Source organism: Bombus affinis, chromosome 3 (assembly GCF_024516045.1).
Source record: "Bombus affinis isolate iyBomAffi1 chromosome 3, iyBomAffi1.2, whole genome shotgun sequence".
Classification (NCBI taxonomy): Eukaryota; Metazoa; Arthropoda; class Insecta; order Hymenoptera; family Apidae; genus Bombus; species Bombus affinis.
The window spans coordinates 5464900-5475793 of record NC_066346.1 but is presented as its reverse complement, the minus strand read 5'-3'; the positions used below and the strand labels follow the sequence as shown (position 1 = coordinate 5475793).

The 10894-nt window shown below is 32.2% G+C and overlaps 1 protein-coding gene across 2 annotated transcripts; it reads left to right on the top strand.

Moving 5' to 3' along the window:
• LOC126914007 (NAD-dependent protein deacetylase sirtuin-1) lies at window positions 1–10712 on the top strand. 2 transcript variants are annotated; one of them, XM_050717394.1, is made up of 9 exons: window positions 1–281; window positions 1016–1148; window positions 1267–1501; window positions 1606–1821; window positions 1911–2118; window positions 2242–2400; window positions 2910–3186; window positions 3286–4130; window positions 4252–10712. In XM_050717394.1, the coding sequence occupies exons 1-9, from the start codon at window positions 134–136 to the stop codon at window positions 4719–4721; spliced, it is 2691 nt and encodes an 896-aa protein (XP_050573351.1). In that variant the 5' UTR covers window positions 1–133; the 3' UTR covers window positions 4722–10712. The 2 variants fall into 2 exon arrangements, with proteins under 2 accessions (XP_050573351.1, XP_050573352.1); XM_050717395.1 differs by having other exon boundaries at window positions 140–717.
• Window positions 10713–10894: the final 182 nt, after the last annotated feature.

Sequence of the window (10894 nt, the reverse complement as noted above, 5' to 3'; positions counted from 1 at the left end):
TAGATATCAGCAATGTCGTGTTCTGTAAACCGAGCGAAAAAGTGGAGGGGAAAAGCATTAAAGACACAGGCGACCTCTGTTGTGGGAATGGTTGTGGGCGCGCATCAAACTATGCATTGCATTGCTGTTGAAAATGGCGTCAGGCTCGGAGGTGCCAGAATATTCGTCCCCAGCAAAACGACGAAAAGTTGACGGCATCGGTTACAACGGCGTCAGTTGCGTGAAACCTGATTTCCAAGATTGTCAGACGTCGCATGATACCCCCAATGAAGATCTCGAAGGTATTTTGATAAAAATATGGTCGATTCATTAATGAAATTTGCAAGATTGCAAGATGGCGGTTAAGAAGGCGTCCGCTTTTCTTCCGTGGTTATCGGTTCATTCGTAGTTGACTGAAGACAAGAGCCGCCATGACAGTTTCTATGTATGTCGCATATCTAACTTCGTAGTTCATTTTTCATTTTATCCAGTATATTATTGCGATGTTACTAAATTTTTATTTTGTAATCCAATAAAATTATTTGTTAATTAACTTGTTTCGAACTGCTCCCCCAACACATTCTTTATAGAAGTAATCGTAAATGAAAATTCACTCGGTGAAAATAGAAAAACTAGTATCAGCGCGATATAAAGGTGTGTGCATAGTAAGATGTATTCGACAAACGTTCACAGATGGCATGATAGACGATTTCATTATACACGATCCATGAACGATAGGTAGGTACGCGCTTTTCTATCCGATTTAACGGCATCCCGCCAATTTTTGAATATTTTCAAAATGATTTATTACCAATAGATTTCTATTTTCACTTGGATAAATACATCTATTTTTACATTATTACGTTCGATAAATCGAGGAAATATGAAAAAGTTGGTTTTGTGAGTTTTACTTTTCCTATAACCGTAATTAATGCAGGAAAATAGAAAATTAAAGGAAATAATAAGGAAAGGAAAATTGTGTTTTAATATCTTATTGCTTATGTAATAAAGAAATATATAGTTAATGCTTTTACAGAAACATATGGTGGAGATAGTGGATTCAATGAATTAAGCGACGAGTCAAAATCAGCATCTATTTCACCAGATGCTACAAACTTAATGACAACTCCATCACGAATTGATTCAACTAGTGACGACACTGGTTGTCCGTAAGTTTCAGTTATATATATATCATCCATTCTTTATTTACTTTGCTGTAATTAATTGTTGAATTTTTACAAATCACAGTGAAAAGTAAATTATCTCTCCCCCTATGTAACATTTCAGAATTGACACAGCAGATGAGAAGGATGAAGTATCATCAACAGTTTCAAATTTATCTGATTTATCAGGACTTTCTGATTTTTCTGGTGAGGGTGATATTAATCATCAATGGAGAAATGCATCTTCGTGGGTTCAGAAGCAAATGTTGATAGGTGCCGATCCTCGAGATCTTTTACATCATCTTCTCATGGATTCTACACAAATTCCAGAGCAGGTCGATGACCTAACTCTTTGGAAGGTGTGTAAAAGGAAACTATATAATATTATCTAATAATATATTGTACACTGAAAGTTTTAATATCTGTTTCTTATTACCCAATATTTTATTTGGATGTATTTCAGATTATAATAAATATGATGTCAGAACCACCACGTCGACAAAAATTGAAACATATAAATACTTTAACAGATGTTGTTAGATTGATACGTAATAGTAATAGAATAATAGTTCTAACTGGAGCAGGAGTAAGCGTTAGTTGTGGAATTCCTGATTTTAGAAGTAGAGACGGTATTTACTCGAGATTGGCACAAGATTTTCCAGATTTACCAGATCCACAGGTAATGCAACTATAAAATATGTTCTTTGATTTATCAATTTTATTTAGAAATTTCCTTTCTTCTACATTAATCGTCATTTGTTCCATTAGGCAATGTTTGACATTAATTATTTTGGTCAAGACCCAAGACCATTCTACAAGTTTGCACGAGAAATATATCCTGGGCAATTTAAACCTAGTCCTTGTCATAGGTTCATAAAAATGCTTGATAAACAACAGAAACTTTTAAGAAATTACTCGCAAAATATCGATACGTTGGAGCAAGTGGCAGGCATCGTAAATGTTATTGAATGTCATGGTGAGTGATGTATATATGTATATACGCGTACATATACATACACACGCACATATTTACGCATACTTACAATCAAAAATTTGTTTCTCATTTTGGAATTAAATCGACTTTTTCACGATATTCAAGGTTCTTTTGCTACTGCATCGTGTACAAGGTGTAAATATCAAGTGAAAGCTGATGACATTAGAGAAGACATATTTTCCCAGAGGATACCACTGTGTCCAAAATGTCGAGTTAATACTTTGCCTCCCATTTCGGAAACTAATCTTAACGAAAATTATAAAGGTAATTATAAATATTAGACACTCTGATAACATTGACTGATGTCATGTCATCTATGGTCATTTTGTAGTCTTTTATTGCTAATTTCTCTGTGGTGTGGAAAATTAGCTACCTAGTGATAGTTTTTGCTATTAGTCTTTCCTGTAGCGCGTCGCGAGTCGGTGGCCATGAGAGAACATTATCTACTCTTAACGGAATACGTCTTCGCTAAATGATGTTGCCATTTACTCTGATCTACGCATAAGTTGATACATCAATTGTAACTACGAGTAAAACCTTGGCTTGTTTATAAGCATATAAGGTAAACTTTTAAAAGTTGCATCAAGTTACCCGTGCGTGCTGTTTAGCCAGATTTGCGGGGTACAGTTTACGATACGCCGTTCAAACGTTTCTCAAACTAAAAAGATACGATCTGTGTTTACGATCGAGTAAAACACACAGCGCAATCTGCTACGGCTAACGGAAATGTTAGTAACAGGATAATTTTCATTATAAATTTTTATAATTTACAGATTTAGTGACACAGGGTATAATGAAACCAGACATTGTTTTCTTTGGCGAAGGACTTCCGGATGCTTTTCACGATGCGATGGCCAAAGATAAAGATGAATGTGATCTTTTAATTGTAATCGGATCGTCATTGAAGGTCCGACCAGTAGCATTAATTCCTTCCTCCATTCCGTCTCATGTTCCACAAATTCTCATTAATCGTGAATCGTTGCCACATCTAAAGTTCGATGTTGAACTCTTAGGAGATGGCGATATTATTATAAATCAACTCTGTCACTTGTAAGTAACAAATATCAACGATTATGTATGTATATGTATGTATATATATATATGCAAAGAGGAATGTTATATCATATATATATCTTTACATTTTTAAAGAATGGAGAATAACTACAAAGAAGTATGCTGGAACGATACGATCCTTAAAGAAGCAACACAGCTTTTGCCGATGCGTCACTTACCAGATGACACTTGGGAGCAAAGCCAAGATACTACGTCAAATACTGTATTATCTCGAGATAGTATGGAGACTGATTTTAAATTGCACGACTCATGTTCTATTGAAAGTCAAGACAGTCTAATGGTTCATGATAATGTCGTAGAGCAATACGTGGAAAATATGAATGCGCGCGTTTCTCCCTTCTGCAATGACCACACGAATAGTATGGAAGACAAGTTCAACCTTTTGGAGGAAAGTCCAAAGAGAAGATTAGGCGAGTCAAGTGTGGAAAGCAGTCCAAAAAGAATGAATTTTGGCAGCAATTGCATGTTAGATTTTAACTTGTGCTCCTCGAAGACAGAAAATACTTCAGAGAGTTCGATCGATTATAAATTTCATACTGTTTCTGTAGAATCTACGTCGAAGGATATCGGGAAAATTTACAGTTTAGAAGAGTGTCAAGTATTTCCGAGGATAATAGAAATCTCCTCAGAAAGTACATTATTAGATTCTACCTTAAAGCCACATCATTGCATCGAAAATAGAGCGTCGTTAAAAATTAATAGCGATTACTCTACGATGGATTCTATTGAAATTGAAAAAATGAATTTTAAACCGAGACAAGCTTCTATCGATTCTGCATTAGACTCCGGTGTAGGTGATAGTTGTAACAGTGTAGACAGTCGAGAAGATAAAACTAACAAAGAAGAATTAAAAAATGGAAGATTGGATCGGCACTGTTGGCATTCTAAAGTACGAAAAAGTCTTGCCGTGAGATTACCAGGTATATATATATATATTTCTTTCTTTTATAATTGTATGAAAATTATAATATGTACATAAAAACAATTTTTACATTATATGTAAAAATATAAGTTGTACGTTGCAACTATTTCTTTTTGCAGAAAATTCCTATTATCAGTTGGCACCTGGAAAGTATATATTTCCTGGAGCAGAAGTGTATTCAGATCCTGAAGAGTATGATCATTGTTCACTTTTCATAAATTCCGAAAGTTCAGATAGCGATAGTGATTCTTCATCCGTGGAAGAAGAAGAGGAGGATGAAGGAGAGGAGGAGGAAGAAGAAGATGAAGATGATGATGAGGGGAAAGAACAAGTGGATGATGGTGATGATGAGGTGGGGGAAGTAGAGAAGCCAGATTTAAAAAAAGAAGGCCACAAGGTAGTCGGAGCTAATAAGAAGAAGGATGAACGAAAAGAAATAGTGAAAGAATATGGGAAAGGAGAAACAAATGATAAAAGGGAGATGGATAAGGAAGGGGAGAAGGAGAAAAATCAACGAAAAGCAATGAAAAGGGAAGATGAAAGGAGAAGCATGAATAAGTTTCAAAACGAGAATATTTTAGAAGACTAAAGAAATGTAAGTTTGTTATTACTTGAGAATTAACACAGACCAGAGTGACAAATTGGAATTGGGAAAGAAAAAGAATATTGATGCAGAAGCTGATACTTAGTGTGACTGAAGATATAAAATGAACAACTGCAAATTACTCGTACAGTTATGTACATTACTTAGGGTAAATTGTATCTAAGCAGTAATGTTTCAATTCTTATTATCTTCATCAAACTTCCTAGTCTGATGAAGCAAACAATAAATAGTTGGAGAAAAGTGCAATTTTTACCGCATTACACGTGTACAAGCGTAATAAGTACACGTACAAAAAGAAAAAAGAACGGGGATTTATAAATAAGACATATGTTTATCTTTCAATAAGATCTGTTAGTAATTTAGTACAGGCTGATTCTCTCGTTAGTTAACTCGATGATAGTAACGCCAATTATATCATAAATCACATACTTTCGTTTTCGTTTTTCATGTATACATATTTTTGCGCGCGCGTACGCACAGAAAGAGGGAGAAAGAGCTATTTCTGCCCTAGATGCTGATATAAGGTTGATACTGGCTTTTGATAACAGATATAAGCCGACATGGCGTTATCACCGCGATGGCATTGCCTCTGTATTAATTAACGAAAGTATCACCCTGTAAAGTAGTTAAACGGTTTCTTTAAGTAAACAGCGTACTACTATGAACTAGTCACAGGACATTGGAAAATACTGTGATTCCTTGTTTTGTATTTACATCAAAAACGTAGCGCAATGATTTAAATTCTTTTCCTTATTAAATAGTAAATTTCTTTATAAACATGTTTTTCAATATAAAAAGATCATCGATATTGATGATGCAACAAGATCTTCAAATGTCTTACAGTTTTTTGATTTTCAAAATATCCAAACTAAATATTTTCAGTGAATTTAATAATTTGCAAATAACTGACGGTTATACTACAGTAATTAACATTGTCGCGCGCACACGCACACATACAAGATAAATCATTGCGATAATTTTTGAATAAGCAATTAAAAATTTGTAAAAAGCCTTTAGAAGATGCAAAAAAAAGGTTGTGCAAATATATCTATAAAACAGAAGAACGGAAAACTGCGGTTTTACTAAATTGATTAAGAAAGTAAAACTATCCATGACTCACTCGCGATAGATACTATACTCTCTTTATATATATTCTAATATACTTTCAACATTGTATATAATATTTGATATTATTTCTTTTACTTTTCTTTGTTTCTTTTGTTTTGTCGCATACTAACATTACAAGTTTGGGAACCAATATGTGAAAAGAATTTGATTCGGGGATATAATTCGTAAATGTTTTATGGAGACAAAAAATAGATAATAGATATTCTGAATATTGTGCAATTATAGAAGGATAAAGAAGATCTAGAGCATATTACAAAGTCTATTCTGGAGAAGGAAACAATGCGTACAATGAGTGTTGAATGCATGCGATAAAACAATGCACATCAGTGTTTACTCATTGAAATAGAAATACAAAACGATGTAGCTGTAAAGAATGAATTCTCTTCAATTTGGAATATGTTACAAATATATGCATATATACATATATGCAAAAATATGCATTGTTACATGTGCAAAATTAATTTTCGTGAAAAGTATTTAACCGGTCGTCTAAAGAGAAAGTTTAATAACAGACAATGAACAATTCCTTCTCTTAGTAAAAAGGAAACATAAGGGAAGAAAATTCCATGGTAAATTAGTATTTGCTTTAACATTTGAACTATTTCTACTTATTACTATTACTTCGCTCTTACGATTTATATTATTATAACATGCTATTATCATTAAACATTTTGCTATTGCATCTACTGCGAAACTATCATTAGCAATTATTTATGTTCTGTAAATTATTATGTAAGTTAAGGAAATCGAAAGAATATCGTGTGTTAGATGTTCGAGAACTATGTATTTTTAAATACTTTATTTGATAATGTTTACGAATATACGAACAAAAAGTATTAATTATGTCACAAGACTTGTAGAAAAGAGTACATCGATACGTTTGGAATAACACTGAATGAATGAGTAATCGTATGCGTGTGTACACACGCTTGTATGTATGTGTTGTATGTACAATTATAAAAAAATTTTCAAAAACTACAGGAAGGTGCTCTGTATATTGTAAAATTTTAGCGTTGGGAAGTAAGAAGGAGAGAAAGAAAGAAAGGAAATCGGTTAAGATGAAGATGGATGAAGATGAATACAGTCTAGAAATAGTTTTAAGTTTTAGCGATAAGTTTCTGATTAAACCCGAAAGCAAAATTAGTCCCAATGATGTCATACTGAATGTGTCTAGATTTGTTAGGTTTTGATTTTTTTCATTGGAGCACGGGCGAATGTACAAAGCAATGTTGGATAGTTTTGGCATTGCGTGTTATTTTTATATGAAGAAAGAAATCAGTGAATGAGTATGAACGAGAGAAAGAGAATGAGTAAGATAGAGAGAGATGATAGAATAGTAACAGAATTAAAAGAGAAAAATGAGAGAAGAATAATATGCGACGATATCCGAGAAATTGGATGTAATGAATGTAAATTACTTCTGTTATATGGATCATGTTTGTAGAAGCATACGTGTATGTATAGGCACAATCGATGCCCTCTTGAAATGTATCGTCGCCATATTTATTAGGAAAGAACGAAATAATTATATGAAAATTTATTATACTTACTAGAGAGCAAAATAATTGTTCAAAAAAGCGTTATGCTTAAAGTCCAAGATACACGTATGTGTGTGGGTAGTTGGGCTCGCATATGCACATACGTGTGTATATAATTGTATACATACTATATGTATACGAATATGTAAACGTGAATATGTGTGCATGTAAATGAGAGGGAGAGGGAGAATGAGTGTATGTCCGTCACGAGTAGGAAACAAATGAGATTACTACACCACCAAGGATAATTCATGATTTGTTAAATACACTTTCAACACGTTGCATGAAGCTTTATTTTTTATTAGCGAAACATATAAGGATGTAACGAAGAAATTGTTGGAACATTGAACTTTGCTAAAACATCTTGAATAATTCAAATGAGAGAGTGTAATCAGTTTTATAAAATTTATAGGATATATCTTCCGCTATGTACAAATAGCTTTATTTATCATTGTTTTCTAAATCGATACGCAAGAAGTATGAATTAGGATTTTTTTAAAGCCTCCACCATTTGTCTCTATTTATTTAAAATTCACATAAATAAATAAATATATAGTAGGTAGGTAAGTTGATAAAGAGTAAATAAATACATAACAAGAAGATATAATTAGGTAGATAAGTAGGTAGGCATGTAGGCAAATATTTTATAGATAGGTACACAAGCAAGTAAATAGATAGGGTAGGTAAAAAGCAGGCAGACAGGCAGGTACAGAACAGAGACGTATAAATAAAGAAAAAGTAAGATACATATACTATATGTATACTGCACGCAGATGCATACACTTTACGTGTACGCAAAATATGTTGAATGCACAAACGGTGTACATATGAATGTACGTATACACGTAAAATATGTATAGAAAATTAATTTTAATCGACACTACAAATTTTCCATAACTTTTTGAAATTTGATTCCTCTCTCTCTCTCTCTCTCTCTTTCTCTCTCTCTGTTAATCGACTAGAAGCGTGATTGCGCTGTATTTCTCTCGAGTAAATAATGTTAATAGTATCATTTGCTTTATTTTCGATGCATCATCAAAATTATATTTATTAATTTATTAGTATTTATTTCTTTAGATTTTGGCCATTTAAAAGAAGGAAAAAATAAGTATAACAATAATAGGACGGATGTGGAGAAAAATGTGGTGCATTTACATATGATAATGCTGTTTAAATACGTCGCACGCTGTCGATTCAGAGAGAAACATCGCAAAGATTCGACAATCATGCCAATTTCTTTTTTTCCACGTACTGACTTTTTGTATAAATGTGTCACGTGTAAATATTTATTATTTTTACTATATGATGAGAATAGTGAACCACAATCGTTTCGGCTAAACAATGAATTCTGCAATATGCTTTTTTTCCTTTCAAATTAAAATATGAGATCAAATCATCTACAATCATTGCTGCTACTCTTGTTGCTTTTGCATCTATTCTGTTTATACATATGTCAGGTTGATACAAACTAAAAAATGTTAACCAATTTTTTTGGAAATTATTCATTGTTTAGCCGGTACGAAAGAACGAGAGGTGCAAAAGCTTTGAATTTTTTTTATAATTTGTTATTTAATATAATGGATGTTATAGAAATGTTCTCTATATTTCAAACGTTATAAGTTTTCTGTTTCTTTGGTATTATTAACGTGTAAGCTTATCTTCTAAATTAAACACTTTTTTATGATAACAAAATGACTTGTTAATTTTTATGCAATAATTTCATACCCTTAGCAATCAACAGATCTTGAATTGAATTTATTATCATTATAAATTATTATCATCATCATCATTATTATTATTATATCACTATTATTAGTCTTCTTCTTCCCCTTCTTGTCATTGTATTGATTATTAAGAAAGAATAATGAAAATTTTAACCAGAAAATTGAAGCATATGTAAGGCGCGACGTAGAACATATCGAAGTTTGATCAAAGCTCACATATTAAGTAAAAGAGGAATGAAAATAGCAATATCTGAAAGTTGAATAATTTTTTGTTTTAGCAGATTGACTTCAAAGGATATTGTTATTATTATTATATAATAATTGATTATAAAAAATGATTTTTCCTTCTACCGCATATGATTGAACGTAGACGAGAAGAGTCGAGTGGTGCGTTAAAAGAATGAAATGTATGTAAAATTGAATTGCATATCGATTAACAGTTGGAGAATAATGAATATATACAGCAGGCAGGGTTGATTCTAATTATTTGTTTGTTTGCTTATATTTGTTCGTTTATTCGTTTGTTTATTCATTTATTTATATATATATATATATATATTTATTTATTTTACTCATTTATTTACTTTATTGTTGTATATCATATAATAATTTTGTATCGTATATTGCAATTATCATAAATCAAATTTGAAAATAGGCTTTAAATTATTATAACAATATATCTTAGACAATAATTGAAGCGCTCCCTGGAATTAATCGAGCCGAAAGCTCTCGCAACAATTTCCACGAGCTTTTATCGAAACGGGTAGGAAATCTTACACCTGTGTATGTAGGGTACCGTTTCAATTACGATATCGTCGCTATGTATATTGAACACTTGTTGAAATCCCCGTTAAGAAAGATTTTCAAATGTTCAATCAAAATGAACATTTTTTATTATGTATTATCGAGTGTTCAGCTAGTAGAATACTTATTACTCGTACTAGTTTCAGCCGAAACAGTGGATGATGTTTACTATTTACCTTCCATTTCCTATAGTTACGTTATATGTTATAATAACCATAATATAATAATAAACATTATTACCACCACAGCAATAATAGTATTATAATAGCACTGTTGCTAGGGACGCATAAAGTTATATTTACGTGACGACGGCCCCACTGCCTGCTTAATGTAATCAACGATATTCATTCATCAGAATAAGATTCGTTATACATAATATTTAATGTAGTATCATTACAGCATACATTAACTTGTATCAGCATATTTTTGTTCGCATTGTCTCTTTTTCCTTTTATTTTTCTCTTATGTTCCTTTTTTACGTGTACGGAAGGTCTTAATTGAACGATTGATTTCGCGACGTCATGTCTGTTATGTATTGTTTCACCCAAGTAATTAATTTACGCTTCTCATTTATACACTTTATTATCGTTCTTTCTTTCCTTTACATTTTCCCCCCTCTCTCCATATTCCTTTTTATTACATTTTAACATAAGTGTTCTCGCATGACCTTGATAATCAGCGATCGCTTACGGACATAATGGGTCGCGAGTTTCACTTTAACAAAAAATTATAACGAAAAAAAAAAACGAAGAGGCTAAACGCGAAATGTAGTTGTAGTAAAATGTAGCTATTATATGTAACACGTATGTATATGTGCCGACAGTCTTGTGTAAAATTGTGTACAGAACAGGAGAACCTCTGATACGAGACCATTGCCATCAATCGTACCAATGTTTTGCGGATTATATTATATTATACGATATTTTGCTTATTCCTTTTCTTCCTTTTTGATACTCAATGAAAA

Coding starts and splice junctions, on each gene's coding strand:
- LOC126914007 (XM_050717394.1), top strand. CDS start 134: ATGGCGTCAGGCTCGGAGGTGCCAGAATATTCGTCCCCAGCAAAACGA. Junction 1,502..1,605: donor ATGACCTAACTCTTTGGAAG/GTGTGTAAAAGG, acceptor GATGTATTTCAG/ATTATAATAAATATGATGTC. Junction 3,187..3,285: donor ATAAATCAACTCTGTCACTT/GTAAGTAACAAA, acceptor ACATTTTTAAAG/AATGGAGAATAACTACAAAG.